The 12,830-nt window shown below is 42.0% G+C and overlaps 1 protein-coding gene across 2 annotated transcripts; it reads right to left on the bottom strand.

Moving 5' to 3' along the window:
• Positions 1–5,924: 5,924 nt before the first annotated feature.
• On the bottom strand, positions 5,925–12,579 carry si:ch211-133n4.6 (uncharacterized protein LOC797776 homolog). 2 transcript variants are annotated; one of them, XM_042214851.1, is made up of 10 exons: positions 12,471–12,573; positions 11,512–11,573; positions 11,386–11,412; positions 11,254–11,286; positions 10,570–10,602; positions 9,867–9,899; positions 9,638–9,670; positions 7,791–7,820; positions 7,526–7,567; positions 5,925–7,254 (listed from the first exon to the last, which is right to left on the bottom strand). In XM_042214851.1, the coding sequence occupies exons 1-10, from the start codon at positions 12,479–12,481 to the stop codon at positions 7,025–7,027; spliced, it is 534 nt and encodes a 177-aa protein (XP_042070785.1). In that variant the 5' UTR covers positions 12,482–12,573; the 3' UTR covers positions 5,925–7,024. The 2 variants fall into 2 exon arrangements, with proteins under 2 accessions (XP_042070785.1, XP_042070786.1); XM_042214852.1 differs by lacking the exon at positions 7,791–7,820 and having other exon boundaries at positions 12,471–12,579.
• Positions 12,580–12,830: the final 251 nt, after the last annotated feature.

Here is a 12,830-nt window from a genome sequence, read left to right as displayed (position 1 = left end):
GTGTGTGTGTGTGTGTGTGTGTGTGTGTGTGTGTGTGCAAGGGCATGCTAACAGCCTCTAATGAGCTCTGTGTTCACTTCACTTTGATAATCAACTGAACAGCACCAGAAACTGTTTTAAACCAAACAATGAAGTTCAAATAAACTTTATTAACACAACATGTTTGTTCCAAAATGAAACAAGTATGTAATTAACCAGATTAATTGTAAATAAATCCATGTATGTTTTATTGGTATCAGGTCATAGTGTCACTGACATCCTGATTGACACATTAAATATTACATTAAATGATAAATGTGCACGTGAACTGTTTACTCACATTACAGGCAGAGCTGCACATCCTCAATCTTGTCAGGATCTGGAGGTTTGACTGGAAAGTTCCATCAGGCACCTGAGTTCCTTGGTCTCCACCCCTGGGTGGAGCCATCATCCCTCCTGCAGTCCTGCACACCTTAGGCTGATTCTGGGTAATCAGGTTGAGGATTTAAGCTCCACTGAGCCTCTTCTTCAACACCAGTTTGTCAATGACCTCGCATTGTTTTCCAGGACCTTGCCACTGCCTTCAACCCCCAGGTCTCCTCGGATTATCCTCGCATTCTGGGGCAATACAAAGGATCTCACCTGCCTGCCCTCCGGCCACCACTCACCACCTCGGACACAGCAGAACTCAGGTCAGCCAGCCTTTGCCACTACTCACCTGGATCCTCACCACCTTTCCCTCAAAGCCAAGGTTACCCCAACTATCCATAAGCATTATCAGTCATAACCACCTCTGCTAAATACCCTATGCTTGCCGCCTTCTTAACCCCGTTCTTTTTTCTTCCCAGACGCACTCCGTCCCCGTCGCTACCTGCCAATTCCCCGTTCACCCCACTGACCCACGGCCACACCATTAGCAACACTTTGCCACAAATTCACCTGTTGATCTAATAAACAAACACTGTAAAACGTGCGAGCCGTCTCTGTTGCGGTTATCTGCGTTTGAGTCCAATTTAGCTATCGGCCTGTGGCCATTGTGACAAATCTCACCTAAAAACCAAATGTTTTGGTAGTGACCTCTGAACTTTTCCAAGTCAAAGACTGATCATGTTTCAGAAATATGTTAAACAATGCCAGCTTTACAAAATGGAAGGTATTACTTTGAAGATGAAGCTTCATACTGTCTCTGTCATGAAGTCTTCCTGCTGGGAAGCATCAAATAAAGTACACTAAATGAACACCAAATAAGACCTGTTTATGGTAATATGTTAATGCAAGGTGTCCAAATCCAATATAAGTAAAGTAAGCACTTGCAGACAGGTAGAACTGAGTTGTTTCTGTGCCAATAAAGGTCAGTTTGTTTCATGTATTTGGATTTCAGCAGGAGCCTGTAGGCATTATCTCTGGCTCTCTTCCACAGCATGTCGTTTGTCATGTCTTCCTTCTCTCACCCCAACCGGTCACTCCCTAAGCCTGGTTTTGCCAAAGGTTCTTTCCTGTTAAAAGGGAGGTTTCCTTTCCCACTGTCGCCAAAGTGCTTACTGATAGGGGGTCATATGATTGTTGGGTTTTTCTCTTCATGTAGTATTTTAGGGTCTACCTTAAAATATAGGCTGTGGTGGACCACTAGAGAGCTCCACTCACACCCAGTGTTGAGGAAGTGTGTTGCTGTGTTTTGTGGCGCAATGTGTTCAGGTGATGTGAGGAGAGTAATAAAGCAGGAGTGAGAACTAAGAGCTCCGTGTTGTCTGTGCTTACCTCCACATTGGTGACTCCAGACTCGAACATGCTACAGGTCAAGGATGACGCCGGCTCCGCTCTGGATGCATCAGCAGCCGTCGGTCCACCACCTCCTGCTGCAGCTGCAGCTGCTTTTGCTGTGGCGCTGAAGCTGCCGGACTTTTGGCTCCACGATCCCCCGTCGTGGTTCGTGCATGTGGAGGCACAGTTTGCGCTTCACGGCATCTCGGCTGACGACACGAAGTATCACCATGTGGTGGCCTCGCTGGACCCGCTAACCACCCGTCGCGCGATGACCCTCCTCTGGGACCCACCCGCTCAAGGGAAATACGTTGTCCTTAAGGGGCTGCTTCTTCGGCATATGCCCTCTCCGACACAGAGCGTGCCGAAAAGCTTCTCTCCTTCTCAGGCCTGGGTGGTGGCACGACTCTGGAGCTCATGGAAAACATGTTGTCGTTACTCGGACCGGATGATGGAGGATACCTCTTCACCCAGCTCTTCCTCCGACAGCTGCCGTGAGAGTTGTCCTCACACCAGACCGGCCACCTCTCTCCTATAAGCCACTTCGTCCCCTCCAGTGATGCGACCGATCACTGCAGTGTCGTCCGCGAACTTCAAAATTATGTTGTCTTTGTTGGAGGCGACACAGTCATGGGTGTACAGGGTGTAGAGGATGGGGCTCAGGACGCAACCTTGTGGGATGCCAGTGTTTGTAATAATGCTGGCTGAAGTCCTGTTGCCGATCCTGACAGACTGAGGCCTCTCAGTCAAAAAGTCCTGTAGCCAGTCACATAGGGCGGGGTGCAGGCCGAGTGTTGCCAGCTTGTGAGTGAGTTTGTGTGGGATAACAGTATTGAAAGCGGCGCTGTAATCATCAAAAAGTACCCTGATTCTTTGTTTTACAGGTGGGAGAATGAATAGTGAAGGGCAGCAGCGATAGTGTCTGACGTGGACCTATTGGACCGGTAGGCATACTGCAGGAGGTCCAGAGTGTCTGTGATGCTGCTCTGGATGTAGGCCAGCACCACTCTCTCAAAACACTTCACAATGATTGGAGTGAGTGCAACTGGTCTATAGTCGTTCAGGCAGGTGGCTGGGCTGAACCTCCGCCATCTCATCGGCACATGATTTAAGAGCCCATCCCGGGATGTTGTCTGGTCCTGCTGCCTTGCGGGGGTTGATCCTCCTCAGGGCTTTGTGCACCTGGTCTATTGTGACCGCTGGCGGGGGTGGGTAGTCTGGGGGTTCTGGCAGGTCTGGAAGACATGGGGGTTCGGGGAGGTCTGGGGGGTCTGAAGGGTCTGGGAGGTCTCGAAGCGGGTGTAGAATGCATTGAGATCATCCAGAAGACTGCCTGTAGAGCTGATGGTGCTGGTGCTGGTGGTGACCCTATATTCTGTGATGTGCTGCAGGCCTTGCCACATCCGCCTGGGGTCAGCAGAAGAGTAGAAGCCATCCAGCTTCTCTCTATATTTCCGATGCCCATAGGACTCCACTGCGTTCACTGTATGACGGGCCGTACAGGGTTATTAAACCGGGCCAAAAACATTTCCTTTTGGACTTTGGAGGTCGGCAGGAGGTTGTCTCTGTTGAAACACTTAAGTCTGCGCATGTTCTGCAGGATGATCAGGTGGTTCCGGCCCAGGCCCCGCCGCGGCCGCCCACCTACCACCAGGCTGATGGATTCTGTTTTTTCCTTTAGGAGAACCCCACACTCACATCCAGTGTTGAGGAAGTGTGTTGCTGTGTTTTGTGGCGCGATATGTTCAGTTGATGTGAGGAGAGTAATAAAGCAGGAGTGAGAACTAAGAGCTCCATGTCATCTGTGCTTACCTCCACAGGCTGTTGTTGTGATTTGGCACTGTATATATACAATTTAATTCAACTGAAGAGCTAAGAAAAATATCTTACATGTAGCAAGTGAAAAGAAAACATGTTAGAACCAACACAGGAAACAGATGTGTCAGGTAGAGTGGTCAGAGGCTGCCCAATGAGAGAACCAAAAACAGAGCGCATAGGAGAGAAGCATGTATAGCTCAGAGAGGACCTACAGAAACAAAGCCTTCAGTCAAGGAATCCAAAGGCTGAGAGACCAACGGGAACCGAAGCGAGACAGGAAGACAGAAAGGAAACAAAAAACAACTTTTGTCACTTTCCAAAGACTCCTTCTGTCTGTCCTCAGTAGTTCATAGTGAATCTGGAAAATTTGCAGCTCTGTCCTCCTGAGCTGTTCTCAGAAAAATTATTTATTAGATTTATTCTAGTGATCTCGAGGCTGCAGACAGTATAACTGTGAATTATTCTGGTGCATTAAATTTCTTTCACCTTTAAGTTTTGGAATTTTGATTTTAGTTTTGGTGTCAGATATCTGTGTAAACTTATTTTGTGCTGTTTGCTGTGGGTACTTGTGTGTATTATTAGTCTGTATAAACACTGCTGATTGTACTGCTGTGTGTCTTAGCCAAGACCCACTTATCAAGAGATTTTTAATCTCCGGAGATAAAACAAACAAACAAACAAACAAACAAAACAAAAAAAACGAGTCTTGTAACTGAGAAGCCTGAGTGTGTTTTGAACACCCTGTAGATCTGAAATGATGTTAGAAACCCGGATCACAGCCAGACTCTCCCTGTCTGTTGCTACCTTCACTGATAACACACTGCAAGCATGTGGAGAGGCTATTGATTCGTTTCTGCAGCAACAACCATCAAGCAAACAAGCATGTTTAAAAACCAGCACACAGACACACAGTGTAAACCCCCATTTGCCACGTGAGACTCCCTGAATCCTTCCATTTTCATTTTTCCTCCCCTGGGAGGTGCTGCAGGTCGCCTCAGGGACTGTATGAAAGAGGTAATATCTTGTTAAACAACCCATGAGTACAAACCATGAACCTCTGATATATGTATATACATATAACTGCAGAACATACCACACATTAATTATTTTCTATTTCCTTGTGTCTCATGGGGAATGTCCCTCCTCCAATGAGTTCCCTTTTTAGCTCTGATAAGTGGTTGACTGGTTATAATACAGTGCTTTTCTGCGACTGATCACACTACACAACTTGCCTCATTCCCACAAACACTTTTTGCTATGCTTTTTCAATGTAAGTGTTACTCCTATAGATGCATCGGGGGATCAACTAAGTATCTTGCCAAAGGAGATGTGGCATGTAGAGCAGCCAAGGATCGAACCACCTTCCAATTAGCAGATGACCTGCTCTACCTCCTGAACATGCCACCAGTAACACTGTGAGGAACACCTCTTCAGGATTTTTTTATGTCTGGTAACACAATACATAACGTAAATATATAAAACTAAAATTACTTGTTAAATAATCATCTTTGCTTTCAACTCTAATAGGGTGATACCATACAATGAGGTCATTAAGATAAAATGATTATTGAAGACCTTGTATGTAATGAGAAGGATTTTAAATTTGATTGTGACTGTGGATTTAACAGGGAGCTAATGAACAAAAGACATTGTAGGAGAAATATGCTCTCTCTTTCTAGTCCCTGTCAGTACTCTTGCTGCAGCTGTAGCTGCAGATTTTGGATCAACTGAAGGCTTTTCAGGGAGATTTCTATGACATACTGATAATAACGTGCTACAATAGCCCAGTAGCCTAGAAGTAATAAATGCATGAACTTCTAATTTTAGAAATATAAACACAATAAAGCAGACTTACCTATTTATTTAATATGTGCATTGAAGGACATATTCTGGTCACAAATGACTCCAAGATTCCTCATCGTGTTACTGGAGGCCACGGTAATGCTATCCAGAGTAAGTATTTGGTTAGGTACTATATTTCTGAGAGGGCTAGGTACAATATCCTCAGTTTTAATTGCATTTAGAAGCAAAAAAATATGAGGTCACCCAGGTCTTTATATCTTTAAAATATTTCTGTAGTTTAACTAATCGGTATGTGTTATCTGGCTTCATGGATAAATAAAGTTGGGTATCATCGGCATAGCAGTGAAAATTTATGCCATGCCTTCTAATGATACTGCCTAAGAAGCATGTATAATGTAAACAGAATTGATCCTAGCACAGAACCCTGTGGAACACCATTATTAACCTTAGTGTGTGAAGAGGACTCTCCATTTACATGAACAAATTGGAGTCTGTTAGATAAACCACTGTAGCACAGTACCTATAATAGCTACAGCATCACAAGGTCCACAGTTCATGTTCAGTTTAACTTTATTTAAATCTGATAAATGAAACAATCAAAAGAAATTCCCATCACAAATGTTTAAATGTTTCAGGAACACACATATAAAAGAAAGAATAAAAACAACAAAGAGCAGGTTTAATACTCCGAGGTCTGCTTGATCCAGGGGTCAAAGCTAATGAAATACATTAGGGCCAAAGATAAAACTTGGTCTGACACTTCATGGTTGACCTGCTGTGGTTCTTAAATGCTTCCACTTTGCAATAACAGTAGTACATTACAGATGACACAGAACATCTAAAGGGAAGAAATTCTGACTTGTTGCAAATGTGGTATCCTGATGTAGTGGCATACTTAAATTCAGTTCTTTGGAATGAGCCATTCTTTCACAAATGTTTGTAAAGGCAGATTGCATGGCTAGATGTTAGATTACATACACCTGTGATAACGGAATTGAAAACACCTGAATTAAAAAGATGAAGATTTTCACACCTGCTGTGTTCATTCCAGTTAAATTGATCTCTGTTTCGTTTTCCTCCTTACACAGAGTAAACATACAGTCAATCAAGCACCTAGCCGTAAAATTAATCCAAGTTCCCCATGTTAATCACTGGGCAAGAACCCAAAACCTTCTTCCTGTTCTTACATTTCTTGCTCCTGCCCCAAACATCTGGCAGACAAGCAGACTGCCAAGGTTGTCACGCGGTTTGACAAATTTTGGTTTGCTCTGAATTTTTTCTGTGTGAAAAGAAAAGACATCGTGTCTTTTGTGTATTTGTTTTTTGTAAGCCAAATTTTTACAACTTCTGATTCAGAGCACAATAATAATGTTAAATATTTTAAAACACCTTAAGAGTCTAAGTGGACCAATACTTTTTTCCGTGGAGTTTACCTGTAGTATATAATGAATATGACCCCTGGATTCTGGACAGCAGTTTCACTCAACCCTGGAATAAATCAATGGCTTGGTGATTCTAGCGAATTGAAGGTAAATGTCAACCTGCTGTGAGTGTTCAAGTGAGTTCATGTGTGGTATGAGTCTGCGTTAATCATGTGACAGATCTGTGTGCGTTTGGGTTTTATTTGGTTTAACATTGTGTTCTAACTGTGACTGCTGATGTTCTATATCTGGCGGCGGTTGTTCCTGGATCGTCTCTTAGACGTTCGGCTCCTCACCGGGGTTTTGGGCTGAGGGATGATGGGCTGAGGGATTACCGGCTGAGGGATTACCGGCTGTGGTGGGAGGGCGGGGCTTTCAATGGCATGGTCGGGACTCTGGTGGTTGAGGGCGGAGTTCCGCGGTTTAGCCAAACGAGAGCTGGACTTTTTCTTCCCTGATTCTTCAGAGTCATCTGTAAAAGGAAAACAAAAACAAAAAAAAAACAAAGTTTGAAACTGTTTCAAGAAAAAGAAGGCGTACAACTTCACAGAAAAAAAATTCTGCTCAACTGATACTAAAAAAAACAATCAGAAAGAAGTTACAAAAGTCACAAAGTTTTCACCTCCAACGGACTCTGGCTGCTGGGTAAACAAGTTAGATATTAATTTATTTGCTAACGTATTGGTGGTTCACAATATGAAAACTGTTCTTTGGTCTAGAGAATCAGAGTATTATTGTCTCACCATCTTCCTCTTCCACACTGTTTGGAGCAGCTACAGCAGGTTCTGCAATCAATCAATCAATTAATTAATCAATCAAGCAATCAATCATCTTTTAATTTCAGCTGATGAATTCAAAATCCAGCAGCTATCCATGCAGTCTGCATATCCAGACATTTGTAAAAGAATGGCTGGTTCCAAAGATGTCACTGAATTTAAGTATAGCACAGAAGGTTGACCAGTACTTTGTCCATATAATATATATGTATATATATATATAGGGACATACCAGGTGCCTTTATACGGTTGATTACTGGAACTGAAAATAAAAAGCATACACTTACATGTACAGTACTTATTTTTAAAAGTTTTTACATTGTAGCTACAAACTGAAGACATCAAATATATGAAGCAAGATATATGGAATAATGTAGCAAAGAAAAAATTGATGAATAACTGAAGAATCCTCAAAGTAGCCACCCTTTGCATTGATTACTTCTTTGCACACTCTTGGCCTTCTCTCAATGGGCTTTATGGTGCAGTCACCTGAAATAGTTTTCACCACACAGGTGAGCCTTTTCAGGGTTCATTTGTGGATTTTCTTGCCTTCTTAACACTGTTAGGGACCATCAGTTGGGTTGTGCAGACGTCAGCTTGGTACACAGCTGACAGCCCTATTTGAAAACTGTTAGAATTCATATTATGGCAAGGACCAATCAGCTAAGTAAAGAAATGTGACAGTTACTTTAAGAACACAAGGTCAATCGGTCGGGAAAATTGCTAAAACTTTGAATGTATTCCCAAGTGCAATCGCAAAAATCATCAATCACTACGATGAAACTGGCACACATGAGGACTGCCCCAGGAAGACCAAGAGTCACCCCTGCTGCTGAGGATAAATGTATCCAAGTCATCATCCCCAGAAATCACAAAATACCAGCACCTCTAGTTCCAGTAGAATACACATCTGTACATCAACTCTTCAGAGGAGACTGCATGAATTGGGCCTTTATGGGGACATAGCTGCTGAGAATCCACTATTAATGAAAAGTTTCTTGGGTCAAGAAACACAAGGAATTGACATTAGACCAGTGAAAATCTGTGCTTTGGTCTGATGAGTCTAAATTTAAGATATCTGTGTCCACCTGCAGTGTCTTTGTGCAATGCAGGTAAATGGATGGTCCTTCACTGTGGAACTGTGATGAATGGTTCCCACAGTGAAGCATGGAGGAGGAGGTGTGTTGGTGTGGGGATGCTTTAGTGGTGATGCTATTGGGCATTTATTAAAACTGAAGGCACACTGAACCAGTTTTGCTACCACAGCATCCTGCAGCAACATGCCGCTCCATCGTTTATTTTTTACCCCAAACACACCTCCAGGCTGTGTAGCGGCTATTTGACCAAGATGGAGAATGATGGAGTGCTGCACCAGATGGGCTGGCCTCCACAGTGACCTGACCTAAACCCAGTCAAGAGGGTTTGGAATGAGATATATCGCAGAGCAAAGGCAAAAGGGCCAAGGAGTGCTCAGTATCTCTGGGAACTCCTTCAAGACTTATGAAAAACCATTTCAGGTGACTACCTCATGAAGCTCAACAAGAGAATGCTAAGAGTGTGCAAAGAAGTAATCAAAGCAAAGAGCGGCTATTTTGAAGAATCTAAAATATAAAACATGTTTTCAGTTGTTTCACACTTTTCCATATATGTTCATTCATAGTTTTGATGATCTACATCATAAATAGTCATGAAAATAAAGAAAAACCATTAAATTAGAAGGTTTGCCCAAACCTTTCACCAGTAGTGTATGTGCAATGAGACCAGAGAGCTATGGGTTACTGTCCCTTTTTGTATCACTACATGAGGCAGATTATTATGTTTCTTACATAACTAGCCGGGCACCAAATCACCACATAAACTGCCAAATCTGATTCTGATTCTGCTTGCAGTAAATCCTGTTGTCTCTCCTCCTAATCTCCTCCTGCCACTAGGTGGAGCTGTATTCCCTGGGGTGTGTTACCTATGAATAATTAATGTTATTGTACATCACTTTTCGGCTCTGATTAGTCAGAAGGTATGTTTCTCGAACACTAACTCAACCTCTGGTCCAAAGCAAGTTAAGGTAAAAATCGTTCTCACGGTCTGCTGCCTGTGAACTTGAGCTGCTGACGTCTGAAACACATTGACACACAGAAAAAAAGCATTAAACAGGTAAATAGGTGAGATACAGCATCAGGTCTGACCAACCACCTTACAGTACTATTGTCATGTAATCATGAATGTCAGAAGCAAAACATCTGTGAGGAGTTCACGTGATGATTGTCGCCTTATATCTTCATCATCACTATCATGATCATTGTGTACCTACCTGAAGGTCCTCCTCCGTAATAATGTGATTCATCTGGAATCAGAACAGAATTTTTTTGTTAGATGTGTTTTGGTCTTGATTTAACTTCAACTTGTTATTTCTAGTCAGAAATCTCCAGTTCCAGTGCTTAACCTTCAGATCAAATATGCTTCAAACAATGAGGTCAGTTTATGTTTTTGAGACAGAAGCTCATATCAGACAGAGGTTCTGCCAGCATGTTGCTCAGTCCTTCTGTTTGTGAGGGAGAGCCAATCAAAAGGAAGTCGTCTCAAAGGGAGAGGGGTTACATAAGCTTATTTTAGACATGTGATAAAGTGATGAAACATGATTTACTGTGACATGTTACTGTTCCAGTAACTTTTAGATACACCTGAGATTGACCTGCTGAAGCAATTTTAAACTATTGCTCACATCAGTTGTTAAATGTCAGAGAAGCACAGAACTATGAGCTCAGGCCTGTGCCTGAGCTCATAGTTCTGTGGAGAATATGAGCTCAGGTGTACTATGAAGGCAGTTCAGTATACTCAGTATACTTTCTGTTGTCTAGATTCACTCACCCTAACATTGTCGATCAGGATACACAAAGTTGGTGGAGTCTGACCATTTCTGTTCTCACCGAGACTTTAACACTCCGTACACTGATATCATGAGCTTAAAGGTGTTTTCCAGCTGTGTCTGAGTTCAAAATAACAGAGATTCTTACCAGGATGATCAGGATAGATGGCGTTTATGCTCTCTGAAACAACAACAACACTTCATTTAGAAAATCTTCAACAGAAATGATGCCGACGATCAGCCCTGCTGGGGGGCACTAATTCTGCCATGTTTGTATCAGGTATGTCTCAGTTTCATGGATGTGCTCCACGTGAGCAGAAAAGTAATTCAAGGTTTCACTTGACAGTTTTTAAGCAGTCAGGGTTAGACTTTGTGTTTGCACAACTGTTCTCTGATTCATCACCTGCCTCTACATGCATTCTCTTCCACTTAACCTTATCAGGGTCATGAGGGAGCCTATTCCAGCTGTCATTGTGTGAGAGGCGATATAAACCCTGGACAGGTCGCCAATCTGTTTCAGGACTAACATATAGAGGCGGACAACCATTCGCACTCACATTCCCACAGTCATCAATAAACCCCACTAACTGCATGTCTTTGGACTGTAGGAGGAAGCTGGAGTATCCAGAGAGACAAACATGGGGAAAACATGCAAACTCCACACAGAAACTCAGGAGTCAAACTCAGGACCCTCTTGCTGTGAGGCAAGAGTGCTAACCACCACCTCCTGGTGTTACAATATTTAAAATAATAAATATTCTTCATATAAAACCAAAGAACTGAGTCATTTTATTCGAGAAATTATTCACACCCGAACCCCACACATACTAACCTGTAGGAGCTTCATCAGATGTAGAATCTTTGTCTGACAGAGAGAGGTAAAATATTATACATGTGAGACAAAAACAGGTGAGATAGTACAGAGATGAAATAGAGACAGGTGAGAAAGCACAGAGGTATTTACCTGTCGATGTGGCATGTATTCCAGCATCTGCAAAGTGAAGAAACACTTTCATGAGGACAGGCAGGTTCATCAGTGACATTTTACTCAGATTGTCATTCAGAAGAGACAGATGACTTTTAACCCCACCGCTGGAGTCGATGTCTCCCTCAACCAGCACGATGAACAGAGAGAACAGAAGAACAACGTTCCTGCAACAAAAATACAACATTCAGTTTGACTTCCTGAGGCAAAAAAGGCATTTAAGCCTCATTTTGGTGCAAAGTCAGAAACCTTTAAATCTGGGATGAATCTGTTTAAGTTTCACTTCAGTGTGACCTCTGAAATTTAATGCTTCAAAATAACTGGCCTAAAAACTGCCCTGATTTGTTTTGAAGGTGGCACTGGGGATAAACGAGTCTGATTCTGCTGTTTTCATTGTTTTTACTGGGATCAGATTAGCTTCAGGAAAAATATACATGTATTGATTCAACATTTGAAGAACAAAAACACAAATCAGGGATATTTTTTCTTGCAGGTCAAACTAAGAAATGCATCTGTTTTAAGCTTTCAGCTAATCAGCTGTCAGACCATCATTATCTGTGATGTAACACGAGTGATTTGAATAAATTCTTTAAATGCTTGTTTTAAATTAAGCTAACTGTAATTCAGTTTTCTTTAGAGCAGTAAAAAGTTTATAAGCTCAGCTTTTACAATTAAAATGAAAAAGAGAAACAAAAAAAAAATTTAAAACTCATTTTCAATATAATATGTTTTAATGTAAATTTTATAACACATGCTTTTATTTTATTTTGGATGTACAGGTGCAGAAAAAATGTTTTCTTCTTGCATTCTGAAATTTTAAAAAGCAATAAAAGTTGTTAACCCTGTTATACACTCTATATAATAATTACATGTTAATTTATATTAAAATTGTTTTATGTAATTTGTAGGAATGCAATTTCAAACTCAAAGAAGAACATTAACACAGAGTAATGAAGAGCTGAAACAAGCAGGAAGCTTCAAGAATATATCCTGATATTATTGATTAATGTTTCACTCTGTAGACTAAACAATAAAAACACACTGAGACGAGAGGATGGACGTACCTGTTGAGCATAGTGATGTGATGTCAGACAGGGGATCAGTACAGGTAGGCAGACGGTTGACTGTTTACAGTACTTCAGTGTTTCCCTGCAGGAATCGTCAGGTTCTGAGATTCTGCAGCAGTTTATATATCGACCTAAATGTCAGAGTGTGTGTGCGAGAGTTTCAGGTTACTGCGTTAAAGACAGGAAGAGGAAGACTCCCAACCAGGTGAGTTTTTCTGAATGTATGAGGACCATGAGTCTGACACTGGTGACCAAAAGTCTGGAAATGTTGATTTGACTGAAATTTGACAACCTTTATTAATTCACATTATTTCAAAGAGACAGTGTGTGTGTGTGTGTGTGTGTGTGTGTGTGTGT

The sequence above is a fragment of the Haplochromis burtoni genome, unplaced genomic scaffold (genome assembly GCF_018398535.1).
Source record: "Haplochromis burtoni strain Fernald_Lab_line unplaced genomic scaffold, NCSU_Asbu1 Contig_620, whole genome shotgun sequence".
Taxonomy (NCBI): Eukaryota; Metazoa; Chordata; class Actinopteri; order Cichliformes; family Cichlidae; genus Haplochromis; species Haplochromis burtoni.
Note: the sequence above shows the minus strand (reverse complement) of the source record. Positions and strands in the feature narration are given on the sequence as shown.